Below are 23095 nucleotides of genomic sequence, written 5' to 3'. Positions count from 1 at the left end.
TCATCATTTTCCTTTGTCGTTCTGTGCGTACACTTTTCTCTTGTTCTTTCTGATGCTACTGATAGCAGGGTCTGCCTAATAAACAACCTACTTGCTATTCCAAAAACAATGAAAGAAGAAAATTCTGGAAGTTATAATGATTCCGTAGATGCCATATTGATCTTTTAGCCATTAGCCTTTCAAATAATTGATGGTCTGACTTGCCTGACAAGGCTGGTAAACAAGATCGAACGAATTGATCATAGCTTGTGCAACCTCTGTCTCTGCCTGCGTCTGTTCTCCTATCTTGTGCTTGAGCTTAGCCTGGTACCAAGCAAACAAGGGAGCCGATTGCCTGCCCCAAGTGACCTTGAAATCCAATGCAATATTGAAATAGTAGGGCAGGTGTGTGCTGTGCTGGTGCGTGTGCGTGTTGTGCTAGCGAGAGGGAGAGATCCACCCGACACTACAAAGCGTACATAGCGTTTTGAATAGTTTTCTTATGTGATGGATAGATAGAGAGAGAGAGTGAGATCCACCCGACACTACAAATGTGGACTTTGAATGCTCGTTGCAGCCACGGCGTTCTGAAGTGCAAGACTTCTGGGGATGGAGGCCGCCGACTAGCAATCGATTACAACATGTTACATATTGTTATGAACAGTTTTCTTATGTGACGTTTTTGTTATTACCTGATGTTTAAATAGATTTAGGGGTTAACACCAGTAGCCGTCGATCGGAAAAGTTAAACGCTGCATTGGAGCACTCTAATTTCCTTCTCAGTGCCGCCGTTTTCTGACGAAAAGAAGTGGTCTTCAGAAAGAAGTGCTTCATTTCAATGAAAAAATCAGAAAGCCCAGAAGCTGATTTTCTTTGTTTTTCTCTCTCTCTCTCTCTCTCTCTCTCTCTCTCTCTCTCTCTCTCTGTTGATTAGGTCCGGGCCTTTGTCTTTGATGTCGAATCATGCTTGCAGAATGCCGACTAAGGCTGCACGTTGTTGGAACGAAAGTGACCCGCTTTTAAGCGCCTTCGTGCACAGCACATCTCAGAAGGTGCATCTCGGATTACCTATCCAAACTCTCACTAGTTCGCGTGTGATGGACCAACCGAGCATTTGCCTATTCTCCACGGTTGCACGGATATCACCTGAAAAACCCCAGAGCTAGCGCAGTGAAACTGTTCTCTCGCTTTCTTTCTCCAAAAATGAAAAAGCTGAAGTCCGGTGAAGTGGGATAAGAGTTCCGACGGCAATTCAATTCCCGTGGGCATTGAACACGAATGGTGATGGGATGTTCTAGTTGACGATTTTTGTTTTTAAAGAAGCTCTTGACTTGACTCTATGGGTGGAAAGGAGGGGTTGCTTTGGCCTCTTGCTGGGGAGGTATGCACACACATAACTAAACTTGTGAGGATCTGACATTGGAGTCCACAATCAGTCACCTAAACCTTGCAGCGAGTCCGAGCATGATTAGAATTTGGTCCCATTTTCCTTTTTTGATCAGACTAAATAGATTCAGTTTTGGGTAAGTACAGTTAGGATCTTACCATCACATTGATTTGGAGTAATAGATTCACGAAAACAGAAGATGTGTTCATTAATCAGATTTCGCTCTCTATATACAATTCAATCCACATCCAATTCCTATACTCGACATTTGGAGTAAACCTGAATCCAATTATATGTAAAAAGCACATTAACTGCTTGCCATACTAAGAGATGTCAAGAGGTTTGGCCCTGATCAGGTTCGCTTTTTGCCATCTCCGATCTATCAGATGTTCACGTATTTATATTCAAACAAAAGTGGAGAAAATTACATACTACATCTGTCCTTTAAATTTATAAACAAAATCTGATTGGAAATCCGCTTTTAAATTCATAATCATGTTCGACACACAATTATGATATGTTAAAACAGACTTGCAAAATGTATATATATTGGATACAAGAAAATTTAACTGAAGATATCAATGTTTATTATTTGATTGAATGGTTATTTAAAAATTGAACTTGAATTGTATTGGTAGTCGTTTTGGATGTTAAATTGCTTTGACTTGTTAAAAGCAGTTTGGTCAGATATATGAAGCAAATCCGATCCATTTACATCACCAGCCATGCTCAGGTTTGAATTTGGATTCTAGTCTGGATTTGAAAATCATATGGGATCGAACTCTAGTCTCACACGCTAACACGACCAGGTCTGGACATTATGCCTGCTTGGCTTATACAAGTCATAGTTGGGGCCCTCTTCCAGCTGTGCCTTTTTCCATGGCAAGCACAATGTCTGTAAGGGCGGGCATGGGCCTCAGGATCGGCTGGCATTTAACCTGTTTTATTAAACTGATTCCATTCAAAAGAGTAAATCAACATTTAATAACATAGCAATTCTAAATTGTTGAAAATCACATATATATATATATATATATATATAAAAGACCGTCTAATCCATTATGATGGGCGGTTAAGAGTAAAACAAAGAAAAAAAGGTGACGGCTATTTTCATCATATAATATTAGTTTTCGCCCTTTTCTCCATGTATTTGTCTTAACCATCTAACTGCATTAGATGGACAGCCCTATTAGATGACTGAATAACTCTGAATAGCTAAAGTCATTATTTACTCACTCATATATATATTAAGTAGAAATTAGTTGGCTGCTAAATGTTGCTAAATGACAAAATATTTAACCATCGCTAAAAACACCATAAAACAGAAGCACTAGTCACGATTTATGGTATAACAAAGGATAGTAGTGTTTTTGAAATTTTAATTTTTCTATACACATAGTAACTGTTGCATGTCAGATGCTGGTAGATGACTAAAATTTAAAAATTTAATATTAAAAAGTCACTAAATTAGTATTAACTAAAGTTTGTGGCAAATAATTTTTTATGGTGACTTTAGCGACAAATTTTTACAATTTAGCCGTCTAACAACAATCCAGCGTACATCAGCATTGGTCCTTCTCATTTGAAGCATGTTTCTGGTTATTCCTTGTGTCATGATTGCTTTGTGAATTGGTCGTTATCTTTTGCACTGCTAATGAATGTTAATTTATTAGAGTACGTTGAAGTGGCTGTGGTTAATGTTTTGTCATGTTGAAATAGCTACTAGACCAAGCGAAATATTTGCTAATCCTGGATATTTTGATGTTGCCTTTGATCTCTATGTTAAAAGCATGAACGTCTTTAAATAAAAACATGCTTGTCGATTTTTTCTGTATAGAAGGATAATCAAATCTTTTATAAGATTTTGAAATGAAAGGTCAACATTCAACATTTTTCTGCTTAAAAGATATGATTCGAATGGGCAAAAACATAAATTTTTGGGTTGGTTCTTGAATTATAATCATGTTCATCTAATCTTGTTTTGTGTAACGATCTAACGATGAAACAGATATTCTTACCAATGTATTCCCAACAGGATGTACAAAAGTTTTATGACTGTCAAGTGACTCTTTTGCAGACGTTGCTTAAAAGGTGGAGCTGAGTAGCAGGCAATAAAAGAAGGATCCATTCTACAATATGGTCGAGAAATGAGGGATCCTTGTAGAATCCTGAAAATTATTTAATGCGGCAGAAGCCGCAGGCCCATGAGGCATAGAGAAGCTCCTCTCCATTCTTGTTCTGGTCAAAATTCTGTCCCGCCCTCCTCATGACGTCGCCAATATTAGCAAAGCCTTCCAACTGCCCCTCCCTCCATCATAGCCTGGAACTCCAAGGATTCTCCAGAACTTGCACACCAAATTTGGCATCCACGTCTTGTGTTCCACCCCTTCAAAATGTCGACCTTTTCCTCTATTCCCAGCCGATGCCCTCCACCACCCTTTTCCCTCATCGTCTTCTGCACCTTCCTCTTCCTTATCTTTCCTCCTTACACGAATCCTCGTTTGCTCCCTTCTCTCTTTCCTACCTTTGTGTCTTGACATCTTTCCATGTTTCAATTTACGTGGTAAACGGATGAAATGTGTGTTCCGAACTTTCTTGGTTTTCTAGCTAACCGGGGAATTCTACAATGTTGGCATTCCGAACTTTCTTGGTTTTCTAGCTAAGTCTGTTCGAATTTAGGATCAGCCTATGGTTTCAATTGTTGGGCAGTCGGAATTCTGGTTGGTTTATCATTTTTCTTCTTCGTAGCATTTGGGATTTGGGGAGGAAGGATTTCGGATAGAGTATTGCAGAAATGAGCTGCTTTCCTTGTTTTATGTCCGTGAAGTTAGCAAAGAAATCCGTTGGCTGGAAGGAAAGATCGGGGCAACTATCTGGTATATGTTCTTCCTCTCTGCAGCATGCTTTTATTTCTATTCTCGTTCATATCCTTTGATGGTGTCGTCCTTTTTTCTTATTGTTTCGTGAAGAATGGATTTGCGAACTCTGTTGAACTGCGTGATCTTCATTCAAATTTTACGAAAGGTTAACTTTGTTTTGCCGTTACTTTGATGTCAAATAAAGCTGGTTTAAATGGAATAGAATCGTGAACGAAAACAGTAGGTTGTTGAAGCTTAATCATAAGAACATGGTGCTACACACGTGGCCTTTTGGTGGCGAGCATAGTTTTAAGTCACTTACTTGCATCATGGTCTAGGTTCTGCTGCTCCCAAGGGTTGAATTTCGTATGAAAGTTATGATGCAGCATTCGTTAGAGCAACAGGCAAGTTTTTGTGCCCAATTAATGGTAGTTGTCAAGTTATAAGGAAAGCCTTGGATAGGTCTGGACTGTTGGAGAGAGAAAAGACATTACAAATAGAAAAATAGAGACAAATAAAAACAAAAAAGGAAAAAAGGACGTTGAAAACTCTATGGTGTTGCGTTGGACTTGACTAATATTTGGAATGCCTATAACCCTAAAATTTTTTCTCTTTATGCTTTCTGCAATCTTCTGTATGTTAAAAGAAAAAACAACGATGAATCGAGTATTGAATTTAGTTACTCAGTTAACAAGTAAGCGACCTAATTTTTTCGCGTTTCAGAGAAGCAGAAGGTTTCAGCTGACGGCAAACAAGAGGGAAGTAATAAAGTTGGTAATGGAAATATTACAGCACAGACATTCACTTTCCGTGAATTAGCATCTGCTACCAAAAATTTCCGATCTGAATGTCTTATAGGTGAAGGAGGTTTTGGAAGAGTTTATAAGGGACAACTCGAGGGTACTGGTCAGGTAGTGAGGTTTTCCAATGTGGTTCTAGTTAATTTGGATTGTTGAGCCTCTTATTATATCAATTTAACTTTCCTTCATCAGGTTGTGGCTATTAAGCAGCTCGACCGCAATGGGCTACAAGGGAACAGAGAGTTCCTTGTTGAGGTGCTAATGCTTAGTCTCCTTCACCACCCAAATCTGGTCAACTTGATTGGGTACTGCGCTGATGGTGATCAAAGGCTTTTGGTATACGAGTTTATGCCATTGGGATCTCTGGAGGGTCATCTACTTGGTAGTGCTTTTTGTTTTATATAATTATTTTTCATGTAAGCTGGGAACAGCTTATGTTATTGATTGCAGTGCCAAGTTTCCTTCTTAGAAGAACTCCACCGTCTATAGCTTGTACCTTTTATCTTGTGGATCTGGCAGTTTTAAATTTTTAATACATAGAAACTACACAATGTCTTTGCAGATGTATCACCTAAGCAAAAGCCTTTGGAGTGGTTTATTAGAATGAAAATAGCTACTGGAGCTGCTAAAGGATTAGAATATTTGCATGACAAGGCCAACCCACCTGTTATCTATCGAGACCTGAAATCTTCTAATATTTTATTGGACAAGGAGTTCAACGCGAAACTGTCTGATTTTGGACTTGCTAAACTGGGTCCTGTGGGTGATAAGACACATGTATCTTCACGTGTGATGGGGACTTATGGATACTGTGCACCAGAGTATGCTCGAACTGGTCAACTAACTGTAAAGTCTGATGTCTATAGTTTTGGGGTTGTTCTCTTGGAGATCATTACAGGAAGAAGGGCCATCAATACTGCTAGGCATGGAGATGAGCAAAATTTGGTCAATTGGGTATGTAGCATTGTATCCTTAATGTCCTAAGTATGTAAAGCATCCTCTGTTTTCTTTTCCCCTTCTCTTTGTTTTATTTTGTGAAAATGACCATGGAAGAGCAAAACGAACTTTAAGCAAAAAGGAAGGTGTCCATCCACCTCTAGCTCTTTGCTTTTTCTTCTTTTCTTTCTTCTTGTCAACATTATCCAAGAAGTGATAAGCTCATGCAACAGCTACAGAATGTGTTCTTATACTGATGCTGGTATTTGTGAAATTTACTGTTTCTTCTCGGACCATGTACAACAGACTAGAAGCAGTTTGCAGGGTCTCTTGCGTACTCATCCAAACTTCAAAGCAACTGTAGATCTAGGAAATTTTGGATACTTTAAGCTGTTTGGAAATGGATTTAGCAAACCTTTTGTTGGGAACTATCTATTGGTTTTTCAAGTTTTAATGATCTTTCTAAAAATTAAGCATTAACTTGGTAATTTGGTCCCTGTTGTTTGTGCATCTCAAATGGTTGTGATTGCTCTTACCTTACGTTCCATGTTATTTGCAAGTCTAGAGAAGCCAATGGATGCCGTAATTTTCATTGTTTTTTCTCAGAATATCAACCCAGCAGATGTTAATCGCCTTTTCATTTTACTGGATAGGCACAACCGATTTTCCGGGATCAGAAGAGATATCATGAATTGGCGGACCCAAAGCTCAAAGGAAACTACCCGGAAAAAGGTCTAAATCAAGCAATTGCAGTTGCTGCCATGTGCCTCCAAGAGGAAGCTTCAACCCGACCTTCTATTGCTGATGTGGTGACTGCCCTTAGTTTCCTCTCAATGCCAACTGATGATTTTTGTGTTAAAAATCCTTCACCTGTGGCATCGCCCATTCAAGACATAGGAGTGGATGCATTAAGTGCTGCAGAGCGGCAACAAGCAATTGCTGAGGCTATGAAGTGGGGTTCGAGTTCACGGGGAAGCAGGCTGGCATCAGATGGTGGGAACGCTTGAACTGTAAATCAGTAACATTGTGTCTGTTCGCTATCTTTTTGCAAGCCCCTGTTTGTTAATTCATATTTGATGGATCATCCTTCAAGCTTCAAAATTTCAGAGAGTGCAGACATCTCGCTAAAAAGAGAAGGGGCCTATTACCCCATCCGGGCAGTGAACTGTAAATCAGTAACATTGTGTCTGTTTGCTATCTTTTTGCAAGCACCTTTTTGTTAATTCATATTTGATGGATCATCCTTCAAGCTTCAAAATTTCAGGGAGTGCAGACATCTTACTGAAAAGAGAAGTGGCCCCCAGCAGGGCTATCAGGAAGGAGCTCAGACGTTTCGGAAGAAACATTTTGGAAAATCACGGTTCTGTAGCATTTTACACGTTTGTAACTGTGTATATTTTCTTGTTTTAGTTTGTTATCTTTGTGTAAACAATTCATTAAGGTGAGTAACTTTTCTTTCATACCCTTGTCCTTTCTTCCTTCTATATTTTCATACTTCAGTAAGTTCAATTGCATAATGACGTCGTCTAGCTTTGCTGCTTCAAATTGCAGGAACAGTTATAGTAACAATGACAGCATAAAGGTAGTCAAACTAAGAGCTTTTGTTGCTGTTGCTGTTACTGTTTCTCTCATAACAATCCACCATTAACTTCCACCATGCCTGTTTTCCTTTTTGCTCAATTTCTTTTCTCTCTTTCTCAGTGTGGGCAAACAAGGTTAATCGTGAATTTTCCTCTTTGTTTTGGCACGTGTATCAAATGTTAGTGATGTTTAGAAAACGTCATGGTTGTTCTCGCAATCTTTTGCATTCTTCCGACTATGAGATATTTATCAAGAGCTTCCTGATACGACCATATATTTCAACATGTCATGTGAAACGAAACATATAACATTGTCTTAAACATATGTGCTGACCCTTTCTTGTCAAATTTCTTCGTTTTGCCGTTTACTTTTTGAACACAATTTTGGTTAATATTGCTTTCATACTGAGATTACTGGATCCTTGATCCCCTACCTGCTGGTTCATCTTCAGAAGTTAGCCTGCGGAGGTGTGCATGGGAGAGGTTCTTTTCTGGCCTAAATCAAATCCATGACCTGTTCTTCTAACCTGCATCTGCATTGGTCTCGTAAGTTGCCATCTGTTTTTATTTTTGTTATACATCTTATTCTATGCTTATTTCATATACTGAAGTTGGAATTTGTTTTAGGTTTGCAAAGCATTTCGTCTTTGATTATTTATATCTGGGGCAACTTTTAATTTTCTTAGAAGTTTAATTTTCTCTCAACTTTATATATTTCTCTAATAATTGGAATTGCAGAGTTGTGTCATCTTCAATGAGTGGATCATCTTGGCACAGAGTTCACAAGGACCCTGTTTTTTGTTTTTAAAATTGTTCGACTACTTTATTTGTTTTACTAACATTAGATTGAAATGGCCACTTAATTCAGCAGTCCCCGTAGTTAGCATTTCTCAGTTCATGATACTATGAACAGAACAGATAGCTGCAACTCACATGACGACGTCGTATGAGCCAAAACCGCGTTGGTGAACCTTCTGAGGTCGATGGTGCTACAGAACACCCTGTTTCTGTTTTGTTCTGGAACACTTTGCAGGGTGGAAGTAGATGGACTGAAGCATAAAAGGTGTTTCTTATGGGTTGTGGTGTGTTCCCTGTCGCCAAACGCTTCCTCAAGAATAAAAAAGGTAGTTTCCGCGTAAGAACATTCACATAAGAAGTTAGGAATAAGAAGTTAGGAATGCAAATGAATCAGATACACCCAATCACTAATCCAATTTCAGGTAGTCGGAACTGAGAATCTCTTACTCGATTGAGAGTAAAAAAAGATTTGACCTGAATTTATTCTTAAAATTTTAGTTTGATGTGCCATTTGTCATATTCAATTTATCTAACATTCACATATTCAGATTTGACTTTGCATTCAGATACCAATAAAGAAAAATACCATATCCGAGTCCGATTTTTAAATTCAAAATCTCAATTTGATCCGAATATGACTTTTAAATTCACATTCAAATCTGAATCTAAAACTGCATCTGAACTTCATTATAATATGTTAAATACCAACTTTCAAAACGTACCAATATTTGATAGAAGACACTTATTTAGAACTGAATCAAAATTTGAAATTGAATCCAAATGGATATTTAGTTGAAACTGAGTCCAAATCTGATTAGATGTCATCCCTCAATTCTAAATCTGATCCAATGTCATACTTATGTGTTTTCTCTTTCCATATTCAACTTTTTTTGAAGTAGTTGAGTTGGATATCTGATTTGAATATGATCCATTGACATTCATAATTACATCCTTATCAAAAAATGCTTTCTTGATTATACTCACAATCAGTTGCACCAAGTGTACAATTTTATTATCTTAGGGGGCGTTTGATGGTTTCGAGTTTTGATTCAAGAATAAAAATTCCAGAATCATATTCCTCCTCAAACTAGAATGGAATCAAAATTTCAGGTTTTGATTTCTTAATTTTGGAAACAAAATACCTTGTTTGTTTAATATAATTCCAATTTTTTTAAAAATTGAGTATTTTGATTCCAAAATTCCATGATTTTGGATATATCCAACGAAATGAAGCGATCATGATAAATGGCCAAGTTTCTGAATATTTTAAAGAAGAATTTTGGCTTTCTTAAGTGTTTTAGTATTTGTTGACTTTTCATTATTCCATCAAGGTAATTTGAAAAAAAAAAGCTCGCTGTATTTATGAGGGACATGCATACATATCACATACCATTCTACCTGTTTGAATTATTTTAATATAAAGTCAAGTTAAAGGACTTATCAGCATGATGCTGTGATGATCAAGAGTATCTATTTATTTGCAAAATGTGAACACCCCAATAAGCATTCTGCACGATTTATTTTATTTTATTTTTAGGTAGAAAGAAAAAAAAATCTTTAAAAATAAATGATTAAATACTAAAAAAATAAAATATTAAAATATGAAGAAAAGAGACATGACATTCTTGCTTGAATGGGTTGCAGAATCGAATAAGTTTGCCAGTGATTTGATTCGGCCGATTCAGGCTAATTTTTTTTGACAACATACTTGAACCTAGAGGTTCTAATGCGTGGTTGCCCATGGGATTCGAACACGAGTAACGGCTCCCTCGGGTTTAACCATTCTTGCATGCCTTTGGCGGAATAGTTAACGCGTTAGCTGCAGCACTGCATGGATCCATTGTGCAACTTAGACATAAAATTAAAAAAAAAAAAAAACTGAGTTTTTATAAAAGATATCATGTGTGAAAAACCATGCAAATATGTCTCAAGAATTAATTTTTTAGATAGTTTTTGCTAAATTTAACCACATACAGGCATGTGATTCGCTTGGTTCAGGGGTGAAGCCAAGGTAAGGCAGGCATGTGATTCGCTTGGTTCAAGGGCGAAGCCAAGGTAAGGCCCGCATGGATCTTTGTTCCACCTCAATTTTTTTTAAAAAAGAATTGCATGTAAATGTTAAAAAATTTCACTTGTTTTATATACAAATTTTGAAAAATGATATTTCTACCGTAGTCAAAATTTAAAAACTTTAATTCAGCATTTTTTGTTCGATCGATTTATTGAAATGGACATGAAAATGTATAGAAGTTACAAGGAGAAGAAAAGAGATAGTTGGTAGGTAGGAATAATAACTCACTCGAAAATTTTCAAGAGTGATAGCTATAGAAAGTCAATATCTGGTGATTTTAAAGTATAATTTGACATGGAAAAGCAAACACTATCTACACGTCAAATTTCATCATACGTGCCATATAAGCCACATTTATAACATATTAAAACCAAAGTCAAAGCTCAAATTGCTTTGGTTTAACCAAATTTTTCATAAACCCAAGCATATTTTTTTGTCATTTCATAAAAAACTCCGCATGTTTCTGTAAAAATAATTTTTCATAGTGAAAACATGAACATAGTAGTCTCTCTCTATCTCTCAGGCACAATTCATTTTAAATATGACAATGGTTTGTTTGGCAACATCTCACCTGTTGGCACCTTTTCAATTAGGACACACATACCATCATCATTATTATAACCCTTATCTGATCCAACTTTTTCTCTATCTAAACTATCATGCTCGTTGGTAGGAAGATTTTACTTGGATTCTTTGTTTGTGCTTTCTTTTTAGTTACAACTGCACTCAAGACTTGGTTAAGATGCATGATATTTTTGACCTTTCCAGTGTAAAGCTTTTACTCTAGAGGGGTTGGTACAACAGATCGGGTGTGACCTAGATAGTCTTTGTTTCGTGTTTTTGGGGCATCAATTTTATGCACGGTAAAAGAAAGACATTGATGTGCAAGTTGAAGCATAGTAAAGATAGGTAACTCGAACCACTCAAAGCAAACTCATACCTTAGTGGGATGTGACAGAAGGGTTGAGGGCTTCAGTCCTCTTTTTGGGTGGTAGGATGAAATACTCTTCTGCTCACTCGTAAAACTTTTCATTTTTTTATATAAAAAAATCATAGAAATTGTCAACGAATTGGATTCGAATCAGATATATTATTTAACATAATCAGTTCATCAAATGATTACATATTCCAACTTGAATGTGACCATGCACCAATTTGATTTTAATTAATTCACAATCAATTTCAAACTACATTAATATATGTCAAGAATCGACTTTCAAAATGTATGATATGAGGTATAGTAAAGTTTGACGGGCTATATTGATGATTTGATGTTTATTTAAAAGCCCAATCTAATTGGATGTCATTTCTTAAATCCAAATTCAATATGACTCCTTAATTGGATTCTCTTTCATATTTAATTTATTGTCATGTTTATTACATATTAATTAATATAGCAAGTTGGGCAGATACTGCCTTCCTAGCTTAAATGTGGCTTTGTCATGTTAAAAGCTGCTCTCATAAGTTTTGACTTTTTGTTTTTGTGACAGCCAAAGTTCCAGCAGCTATACAAATCCCCAGATTCGGCCACGTTCCAACAAGCTGTATATCTGACTGGTGTGTATTAACCAACCTATTCCCCTTCCTGAAAAAAAAAACACATTATATATATATATATATATATATATATATATATATATAGTCTTTAGAAAAATTACTAATAAATAAAATCAGAGGCAAATATGGACTTATTGGCACAGCAACACATTCAAATTATTTATTTGTACATTAATTAGCATTGGTTTCTCTCAACCATTGATTTTTTTGAAAAGTCTGTTAGGTCCACTACAATAGAATCAGAAATTTAAGAGAACGGAAAAGAATATATAATAGTCTAGTTTAAGGAGGGTAAAATGGTCAATTGATGTATTTATGTTAAAATATTTTGGCAAATCATGAGGGCAGGTGCCCCTTCTGAAACCCTTCTAAAGTTTGAGGAAATTCTTGTTTGGTTCCTGTAAAAAGTTTGAAAAATACAATTGACCCCTACAATTGTTTTTTTTATGTCGTGCCCCTCGATAGAAAAATTCTGGCTTCTCCCATTTTTTTAAGAAAATAGAAGATATCTAGTTAGAAATTCCATGACTCTAAAGATTTGTGAGTGCTTTAAGGGGCAGAGCCAAAGGGGGGCTAACCCTCCTTAAAAAAAAAAAACATGTAATTTTTGAAGAAAAATATTTATCTTCTATAAAAATTTTATTGTTTCCTGTCAAAATTTTGAAAACTATAATTCAGCCCCTTTCATAAAAAAAATTCTGGTTCCACCTCTGTTCAAAGCAACGCATTCGTGATTGACTAAAAAAAGCCCCTAAACAAAGCTTTGCGAGTACTATTTCCCTCTGATCCTGATGGATGAGTATGCTTGGCTTCGAGTCGCGATGGTCCCATCTCCGTTACATACATGCATATGCACACATGATACGAGTGCAACATGCACACACATACATACACAAACACACACATATGACAAATAGCAAAATTAATGCTGGACCATACACATCATATTGGCCCCTTTGGAAGACCTCTAGACTGATGTTGCTTTTTTTTTTTTTATTAAATCTCCTGATGCATTTAATAAAATGCAAATTATTTTAAAGTTTAAACTATATATCATTTAATGATTTTTTTAATAAAATGAAAAATGATTATTTTTGAAATTAATTTTACATATCTTTTTGAAATAGGATTTGTCTCCAAATACGCACTCTTGTAGCATTTCGGGTTTAATTAATGTATCTAAATCCAAATAAGTTGCGTTCTGTTCATTCGTGTCCGTTTTTGCATGACGAAATGTCCAAACAACAAGTGGATCCATTTACTATTTGACTTATCCAATATCCATATCCATCTAAGGTGGGCCCCCGTCCTTCTCCCTCCTTTCTCGTTTCGAACTTTCAGATGGCGCCAAGCACCAAAGACCGTTGGAAATTGAATTCCAAAATTTTTGTTTCTTGCCGTACGGGAAGCGGCAGCCTCAATGTACGAATCACACCGCCCCACGTGTAGAAAAAACGGAGAATTACTGAAATGCCAAGGATAAAAAGTAGGAAAAGAAGAACTTTGTTTCCACGTGGCTGAAGCTTTTTTGAAATGGCTTATTCTTAGTGTACTCTTCCGCGTTTTTCTCTTTCCAAGAAATATGAAAACATTAGTTGTGTTGATCACCTCAACTTCATTGCCGGGGCATTTGATATCTGTAGATTTAATATGAAAACTTTTTGCATTTTAAATATGATATGTAAAAAGACAATAAGAATTTCAAATGTGGATCTATGCCTTAATTTGATAAACCATATATTTTTTACTATGGATTTTTTGCCACATCAAGAAAAATATGTCACATCATATCCATTTTAGATCTATGGATTTTAATTTTGATGCAATCAAACGGCCCTTAAGCTTTGATTGAAATGGCTATTGTTTTTCTCATCGACCAAAGCTTCAATAACTCAGCTTGAGTAGGCTCGAACTCAATTCAAGTTTGAAACTGATGACTTGATCCAAGCAAGTATCCTTTAAATTTAAGCCTTTTTTTTTTTGTCAGAACACATGTAATGAGTTTGATCATGTTCAATTAAGCATGTCAGCAGACTAGATCCGAATCTCTTTACTATATCTAATTTATCAAATGTTTGCATAATCATATTATAATTTGGAGTTAATATTGTTCTTAATTTGAAAACATGGGTCCATCTTTTAAATTCACAATCGACATGTAGCAAGCACATTCAAACTACGTGATTATATATTAAAAAACCAACTTTCAAAAGTATTAATACGAATAAAAGATAATAAAATTTTATTTTAGCTATTTTTGTATATCCATTTCCATTTATTTTGTTCAATTAATTTTTTAAAGATATATTTTGCCGATTCACAATCCATGCGGATTCGGTTTTGGGGATCTGGTGACTACTGATTCCTCGTCGAGGGTGTGAATTCCCCATTTTGCCCTTTTTCATGTCGATCCTCCCTCCGTCGGTTGCACTTACCTTTACCACCTTTCCCCGTTTCCGAGTGAGAGTTGTGTGCGGGAAGCGACAACACTGAGGTGGAAAAAGGGGCGGTGGAAGCCGAAAGGATATAAAAAATATTCGAGGGGGAGCGGGAACACCAACGGCGGTCAGATTCCAGAGAGTTCCGTCGCCGTCCGGCCTCTCGGTGTCGGCGCCGATCCCTTCCATTCACGTCCATCTCGTGGCCGCAGCTCACTGCAGATCTAGAGAGGTAGTCTCTCTCTCTCTCTCTCTCTCTCTTTATCTCTATCCCTATATATATATGTGTGTGTGTGTGGATCTGCGTTACGGGAAAGAGGACTTTCCTGCGTCGTTGTGGACAGATTGAGCTCCTGCTTTCGTCGTTCATTTGAGCTGTTCTTGCTGGTTGGAAACTGGATCAGGTTTAGCTTTGACTATGTCTTTTCGTTTGAGTGCATAGTTGCGAGATTCTGACTCGTTGATCTTTTTAAGGCTTGGCTGCCGATTTCGAGCGAATCCGGTTCCTTTTTTGGCTTTGTTTCTTGTTTAGTCGCGAAAGTTTCGGTGGAGTGCGGGATGGCTGCAGAGTTGTGATTCGTCTTTCTCCGTAGGCAGGGACCGACGGTCGGAATATGATTAGATTACGTTTAAGTTTCATTTTGATTGGAAGATATTGGTGAATTCTCGATTAGTTTCTAGAACGAGAAAACGCTTTTTGGAAGTTCGATGAATTGAAAGGGGAATTTGGCGGTCTTTTTGCTTGGATGAGTCTCTGTTCGTCTTATGCCGTGGAAACTTCTTTGCTTTTTTTGGGATAGAAGACTCGTTACTTCTTAGGTCGTCAGTGCAGAGATTCGGGTGAACGGAGAAGGAACTTACCTGAGCTCCGTATGGTTCAAGATTTTCACTACTTTAGAAGCAGTTAACTTTTCTCTTTTGGTCGCCTGGTTTTTCTTGGTTTGAGCCGAGAAAATTTTCTTATTTCCTCAGATCGTCGATGCGCCTGTTGTAGTTGAACTCAGACAACGAAGTCTATCTGTTCTTGTCCTTGCAATTTTTGTAGTCAAAGTCCCGTAGTTTCCCAAGGATCAGATCGATGCAAGCTCTAGTTGTTTTGTTTTTATCAACTTCATGGTTTCAGTTGGCAAATTCCTGTGTCAGATTACAAACTGGTCGAATTCAAAGTACATAAAGGAAAATCTCGGCATTCATCTGGTTCATGACAGAGATATTTGAGGGTCTTTTTCACATTAGCTTGTTTTCTCACTGGCTCCAATTGAGGAAGATTCGTTATCAGTTCTTCAATTGATGCCACGTTCATCTGGGAGGAGGAAATTTTTTGCTCTTTCTATGCAGGCTCCTTGATTCTTCTTTCTTCAATTGATCATCTGTGGTTGCATCAGTACAGAAATTGGAACTTCGATTTCTTCGCGCTTTTGAATCCTTCTTTCTTATTATTCTTGGGGATTCCATGATTCCACTGAGCTAAGATGCCTTTTCTTTTCATTCCACCAGGGTGTATTTGTCTCCTAAAGTTTTTCCTGGTTTTCATTTTCTTCATATATAATTGGTATACAATTGCCTAATAATTTCGCTTAAAATTTTCTAAATATTTTGAAACTCGATAATTTCGATTCGGGTATGATTTGATTCCTCCTTTTGTTGGGGGTGCTTATCTTGACCTTCAGTTTTGATCTTATCTAATTTGATTCCTCCTTTTATTGGGGTGCTTATCTTGGTCTTTAGGCACTTTTTCGCTCTTGGCTTGTTCCTTTTGGTTCTCATTTCTTTCTCTTTCCATGTGAAAAAATTTTTCAACGCTTCTGTTCTCCGGGGAGTCCGCTGATTATGCGACTTTCACGAAGGGGGGAGATTTGGGTGTTTCGAAACGTGTTTCCTGGAAGCTAATCAGAGCAGTTCCTTCCACCTGGCTGAGCGGGTCTCCGACGCGAAAAGTTCGTATCAGAGGGGTTCTGTAATTCAATATTCCGTATGCGTCTCTTGGTGAAACCTAGGGCCTCAGCTTACCGTTATCTTACAATTAAAAAATGCATTTTGCCAGGGCGAAAAAGAAAACCTCCGTTTAGGTCCACTGGCAACTGTTCTTGCTTGTCAAGTTTATTTTTTTATATCTATTGTCCACTGCCAGAAAGAATGTTCCTTCTTTTGGCGCAGAAATGTATGGAAACAATTTACTATTATTCTTCGTAAGTTCTACCTCATTTACTTTTTTCTTATTAAGGCATGGAAAGGAAATGAGGAAATCATGTAGTGTTGCATGTGTGGGGGGCTGGCTGCTTTGGTTTCATTGATGTTCCGTTGCAATTTTGCGCCTTTGAGAAGTTCTGCTTTTGTTTCATTTTTCTGTTGCTTTCACACAACTGGATTGTGCTGGGATATTTATATACTTTACGTATTCAAGAATTTAAGTATTATGCCTTACTGGTGCTGAAAACCAGCCGTTGTTTAAACGAATTCCTCATTCTTCGGGAAAGAATTTGTTTACCAAGTTGAGGATTGTTGTTCTTTAGCATAAGAATTTTAACTTGGTATTGTCTTCCCAGGACATAGTCGTGGTCACTAGTCTGGCTCACATGGAGTTTCCTCTGGACAGCGGACCCATTAAGTGGTCGGTGCTTTAAGGGGTTACCAGGTAGTTTAGACAGTTGCTCCTTTCTTCTCTTGTCAATTGAAGCGGAAGACGTTTGCTGTATATTTTACATTGAGTCACAGACTGTGCCCGATTCAGACATGCAGCTAAATGAAGGGGGCAACTGCAATTATTTCGAAGGGAAATCTTCAAATACAATAAAAAGCACATCTAAGAATTTAACAATAAAACAAATGGCACTGACCTTTTGATCTTTTCTTAAACACAACTAAGTTCTCCACAGTTAACAAAAATATTTTTTTCTTCAGTTAAACCTTATCACTAACTTAAGACAGGCCACCGATATAAACTGGCTAAAACACCCTTACCATGAAACAATTTTCATATTCATTAGTTTATACTTGCGTTTTCAACTCTAACGGACGATATTATTAATTAATGTGTAACTATATCTGAATTAGTATCTTATTAATATCAGAATGAGTAAGCCGAATATTTTCTTTTCCATTATTGCTAGAAGGTGACGTAAGAAAAATCTTAGGTGTGTTTGCAAATTTTGATATATTTCTTTCCGCACGCTTCTTTTTAGAGGGCAAAGTGGATACTTTTCTTATTAACTAAAGTCTTACGACAAAAAAAAACTTAGAACATTTTTAATTAACCTTGAAAAATTATGTGCGTTTGTACTATGTTCTCTTTTAAAATAGTTATATGAGGTAATTTTTTTCCTGCAAAAAGTTTCTTACTATTTCCATCTCTCCAGGGAGTGGGGGTGTTTAGCCGTTTAATTGCCAAACTTTTTTTCTCATATAAAATATTTTATGCAGTACGGCTGTTGAAAAATTGCTTAGGAAAAATTTTGAACTCCGCTTGAAATCATTTTTAAATTTTAACTAATTTACACCGTTCCGGCCGTAAAATTCCATTTCATTAAAACGGGGGATGGGAAGGTCGGAATTCTTTAATTGCTGGTCAACTATGGGGAGGTATTGCATTACTGGGCATGAATAGACCGCTTTGCGTGTGATAGATAGGAGACATTTTCCTCGACGAAGCATGGCATCGGAGTGGTATAGGACTCCTTTCTGAGAAGAGTGTGCGTTCTCCGTGAAATATACGGTTGGCTTTCTCTTTCTTCTGCATTTTTAAATATGGGAGACCTTTCCATGTGGAGAGCACTCCAATGACGACAATAATCTATTCTAGTGGCCAGCTGTGTGAACATGGGAAATTTTAAATTTGTAGATCTTTTTGAACAAGATGATTGGCCGATTTTACCCCCACTGAACTCCGTGTAGTACATGTGTGCCTTGTGCCACCTCTCTCTCTCCCCGTTGTTTCACGAACGATCGACTTCTCTTTGCATACTACCGGCTTCCCATGAGCTTGTGAAGTGGTTGACTAATATATGAGCGGAGGTACTGTTTATTCCTTTTTTCTCTTGTTTTTTTCTGGCGGAGCTGGTACATGCGCTGATAGATCGAATTTTGTTCCCTTCGCTTTCTTTGATGAGTGGAGAAGAACCATCCATTCACTAAATTGATTGCCGTAAAATCTCCGTCCTTTCAGTCTTTCTAGGCAGTATTCTCCCTTGGTGGCTTACGTTTTTTGGCACCATATTTTCAAATTTCTCTCGTCCCGTTCACGGTTCAATCCCTTTCAGTACTTATATTGGTCCATTTGGGAGGTTGGAGATTTGACGTCTTGTTGTATATTAGTAGAAGAGTCTGGTTCTTTCCCTGTCTCCTTTTTTCCCTGATAAGCTACAGTAGCGCATCTGTAAACGCTACTACAGTAGCAACGTTAGCGTGAAGTGTTCGTCACAGGCATCAGAATAAAGTACTATTACCGTCGGATTGGGAACACCTAAGGCCTTTTACATAGAAGCTTTTCTATTTGTCTAGTTAGCTCTATTGAATTGACGCTCATTTTCTCCATCCTTGTAGTTGCAGAATGGTCCAATTCCGATGAGAGAATGCAGAGATCTTACAGAACTCTTCTTCAAAGAAGAGGAGCTTTGGCGAATTTCTTCTTGTTGAAGAAACGGCTATACACAGTCTCCGTCCCCCTAGTCCTCATTTCATGGGGTCTCATATTTCTTCTGAATTTGTGGATGGGACTTGGTGACGGATACACGTGTAAGTTTTTATCTTCCTTTGAATTACCGAATGCCTGTTTTTACGTTTGGCTGTTAGGCTTATCCCTCAAATTGTCTTTTGCTGCGAATGTCGTTGACTGCTTGATTGAATTGATTTACCTAGTATAAATTTTCGGCTTCAAATCGGGCTTTTCATTTTCTATTTTTTCTCGCTAATCTCAAGACCCTTAACCTTATAGACTTTTACGATTTCCTGTTTTTTTTTTTTCAGATATTAAAGAGGCTTTCACATCCAAACGGAATGGTTCCTTCTATACCGGAGAGAGACAAATCTTTAAGTTAAGTGAACGAGATGGATTGGCACAATTAGTGCTAAAACATGCCCTTGATGATGAACATGCAAAGGATGTAGATTCAATAGAAGGAAGCATTTCAGAATCTGTGGTAATCCGTTCCTTCGGTACAGAAGGTTCATGCATTCTTCTCAATTATGGAAAGGTTCCACCGGAAGCAGCGGATGAGGAAGCAGAGAGCCAGGAAAATTTTGTGGAAGAACATGTGAAAGAGGACACGGACAGGAACCATGACCTGTCTGCTTTTGCATTACTTGACCTTGATGAATTCAAAAGTAAAGCTATCAGCTCAAAGGGCAGACCTGAGAGGGATCAGCTTAGAAGCATAGTTCACAGGTTGGAGCCTGGTGGGAAGGAGTACAACTATGCAGGTGCTTCGAAGGGAGCTAAGGTCCTGGATTGCAATAAAGAAGCAAAAGGTGCGTCCAATATATTGGAAAAAGACAAGGACAAATACCTCCGGAACCCATGCTCTGTAGAGGAGAACTTTGTTATTATTGAACTTTCAGAGGAAACCTTGGTAGACATGATAGAAATTGCAAATTTCGAACATCATTCTTCAAACTTGAAGGATTTCGTGCTACTAAGCAGTTCGGTTTATCCCACAGAGAACTGGACCCAGCTTGGAAAGTTTCAAGCAAGAAATGTACGGCATGCCCAAAGGTTCACTCTTCAAGAGCCAAGGTGGGCTAGGTACCTGAAGTTAAATTTTCTCACTCATTACGGTTCAGAGTTCTACTGCACATTGAGTGTTTTTGAAGTGTATGGTATTGATGCAATTGAGAAGATGCTGGAAGATTTGATGCCTCATCATGATGAAGCACCTAGGTTAGAAGAACCACCAATGGATCAGACATCTATTCAAGGGAATACCGGTCTGGATAATAAGAATGAGCTTAATAAACCAGTAGACGGGCCAGATTCTTCTTCTTACCTGACGGGGTCATCTCAAGAACTATCGGATTACAACTCTAAGCTTGAAACCCAGAAACATGACTTTTCGAAGAGCTTTAACCATGAGATGGTTGCTGAATTAAGACGAAAGCATAACGGAAGAATGCCTGGAGATACTGTACTTAAGATACTGATGCAGAAACTCAGATCGCTAGATTTGAATTTCTCTGTCTTGGAAAGATACATCATAGAGTTAAACTCCAGATATGGAGAGGTTTTTAGGGAGTTCGGTGAAGAGTTATCTGATAAAGAAATACTTGTACAGGATATTAGATCAATAACAGGGGATCTCAGAAAAAGCAATGAGGTCATTGTAAGTGCTATTCTGTCATTCTTTAACGATATATGGAATATGGTTTATAACATTTTGTTGCAGTTTCTTCTTACGGACCATTTTTTGCTTTCCAGGCTGGAGATGTCGATAACCTTTTGGCTTGGAAATCTTCTTTTGGTTCTCAGATGGACAAGTTGATTTTGGATAATAGAAATCTCAGGTTTGATGCTAGCTCTTACTCGCTTTCTTGTCCTGTTCATATATGTAACATGGCGCATATTGCTCATAAGTTCTAAATTTTTCCGCCTCCATGATTCCACCAAGGCTTCGTTTCTTGTTCCATATTGAAAATTCAGTTCCAAATAAATCTTATCTTGTGCATTTGGTATATATTTCGCATTTGGTATATATTTCCATCTGGGGACATTTGATCCCTTTTCTGTTATCATGTATGATGCTCAAAAGAGTTGGACAAATTTCTCTGGTCCAATCGATGATGAAACTTATATCACCCTACTTTACTGTTGCATCGTTAAAGTGACTTTCGTTGTATGCGTCTTGATGAAGTGAGTCATGAAGCTGAAAGATAGTTTCCTACTAGAACGTTGTTTCTTGTTGGCATCTTCCACATGGTATGTTAGTGTTAACCTGTGACATTTAGGTTCTCTGATACAGTTTTATTTGATATTTGAAAGTTTTCACTAGAAAAAAGTGCTAATTGTAAATTGCCAAGTACCTAAACTAGACTACCTAGATTCACAAGCGTTCACGATCAGTGCAGATTAATTTACAAATAAGGAAATGAAAAATTTTCAATCAAATGATAATGCAATTTTGCTCATTATATTTTCTTTTCTCATTTTCTTATCAAATGATAGTGCAATTTTGCTCAATATATTTTCTTTTCTGTTTTTACTAAGGCTTCTTTGTCTACTGGATGAGTTATGGTAGCAATGTTTTTCCCTTGATGTATAGCAGTCGCACTGGAAGTGGTCTGACTGTCTGTCATAGGTTTCTTATGTTGGTGGAAGAAGTTGCCCGTGGAACTCTTTTCCAGATTTGAAAAGAAATGTTGTCCATGCTTACTCTTAGATAACTAGTATATGACGGCATGTTATCTGTGCAACCATGCAATAAGATGTGTTTAAATCTTCTTCTTGATGATCTCCCCTGAGTTCTTTAGTTGTGCATGATCACAATATTAAATAATTCTCTGTGGATATGAGGAGATCCGTGTTTTCCCATTTTAACAGCATGAGGTTTTGCATGCTTGCATTATTTGTGGTTTTAGATGCTCTGATTGGAAAATAAAAACATATCCATCTTGCAATCGACCCAAATGATAGTACTTGTGCAAGTTGCACCGGTTTTTGTCGTCCGTTCTTACATTATCTTTACCCTCTATTTATTTTCTCAGACTGGAAATAGAGAGTCGGGCATCTGATCAGATGGACGTGGAGCATAAAGTTCTCATCATTCTTCTGTTAAGCTTCATATGTGGGGCATTAGCTTTCCTCATGGTACTTGCAGGTCTTCTGGCAAGTTTTTGTAGGACAACAAACTCCGTTAATGCCTGTAGATCAAGTAAATATTGGATTTTGTTTTTGTTCTCTACCATTTTAATCTCAATTATCGTAACATAGTTGTAAATCACAGCTATATATTCGCTATCAAGCGGTCGGCATTGTACAAACACCATCATCTGAGCATGCTTTTCTCCGAAGGGTGATAAATTGAGTAAATGCACATCTTGTTTTAAATGTTTCTGTTAAATGCAGTGTCGCGCTAAATTACAGATTGTGGAAAGCCTCTGATGAAGTTTACGGTTACGATCCAGGCTTTAGTTCCATATAGATACGTGGACCGAAGTTGATTGGCAAAACACTTGTGGATCAACAATTCTTGCAAAGCCTCTCTAAAAAAGTTCTAATTCTCATGGTTGTATGTCTTGAGGGAAGCAGAAACTTTTTTTTTATTAATTATCAGTAGTGAGCTGTTGATGAAGTCGCTTGACACTAATGCATATGAAGTTTTATGAAATGATGAGGGCATAAGGTGTTTTTTACAACTTGCATCAGGAACTACACAAACTCCTAAGTAAAGGCCGCCTTGGAGACGTTAGGGCATCAAGCGTTTGATTGCGTAGATTGTGCTTCCTTCACCAGATTGCTCTCTGTCCCTCACCTTAAAATCCAGAACAGAAAGTGGAACCTGATCTATACATTGGATCTTTCCCCTTAATTTAAAGGCTTTTTTGTTCTAACGTGTGTTCAATTGCCAAGAAGGTTAACAGCCCACTATCTGAAGAGACAAGAAGGTCTCTTATTCTCGTTGCCTTTGGGGTTCTGAGCTGTGTCGAAACTTAGGTGGGATAGAACACATCCATCCTCCCTTCTACATGTTTGCTATGTTTGCTGTC

At 37.4% G+C, this 23095-nt stretch overlaps 2 protein-coding genes across 8 annotated transcripts; both read left to right on the top strand.

Moving 5' to 3' along the window:
* Nucleotides 1-3540: 3540 nt before the first annotated feature.
* Nucleotides 3541-7420, top strand: LOC116245670 (probable serine/threonine-protein kinase PBL26). The gene is made up of 5 exons (XM_031617172.2): nt 3541-4242; nt 4948-5135; nt 5217-5406; nt 5587-5978; nt 6614-7420. The coding sequence occupies exons 1-5, from the start codon at nt 4161-4163 to the stop codon at nt 6965-6967; spliced, it is 1206 nt and encodes a 401-aa protein (XP_031473032.1). The 5' UTR covers nt 3541-4160; the 3' UTR covers nt 6968-7420.
* A 6981-nt stretch (nt 7421-14401) lies between these two features.
* Nucleotides 14402-22449, top strand: LOC116262869 (SUN domain-containing protein 4). 7 transcript variants are annotated; one of them, XM_031642422.2, is made up of 6 exons: nt 14402-14636; nt 16951-17039; nt 18950-19135; nt 19367-20715; nt 20811-20896; nt 22094-22449. In XM_031642422.2, exons 3-6 carry the CDS (start codon nt 18973-18975, stop codon nt 22317-22319), a joined length of 1824 nt encoding a protein of 607 aa, XP_031498282.1. In that variant the 5' UTR covers nt 14402-14636; nt 16951-17039; nt 18950-18972; the 3' UTR covers nt 22320-22449. The 7 variants fall into 7 exon arrangements, with proteins under 7 accessions (XP_031498282.1, XP_031498276.1, XP_031498290.1 ...); XM_031642416.2 differs by having other exon boundaries at nt 18944-19135; XM_050078291.1 differs by lacking the exons at nt 14402-14636; nt 16951-17039 and adding an exon at nt 17577-18415 and having other exon boundaries at nt 18944-19135; nt 22094-22260; nt 22333-22449.
* Nucleotides 22450-23095: the final 646 nt, after the last annotated feature.

The sequence above is a fragment of the Nymphaea colorata genome, chromosome 1, assembly GCF_008831285.2.
Source record: "Nymphaea colorata isolate Beijing-Zhang1983 chromosome 1, ASM883128v2, whole genome shotgun sequence".
NCBI lineage: Eukaryota > Viridiplantae > Streptophyta > Magnoliopsida > Nymphaeales > Nymphaeaceae > Nymphaea > Nymphaea colorata.
This window is presented reverse-complemented; position numbering and strand designations above follow the sequence as displayed.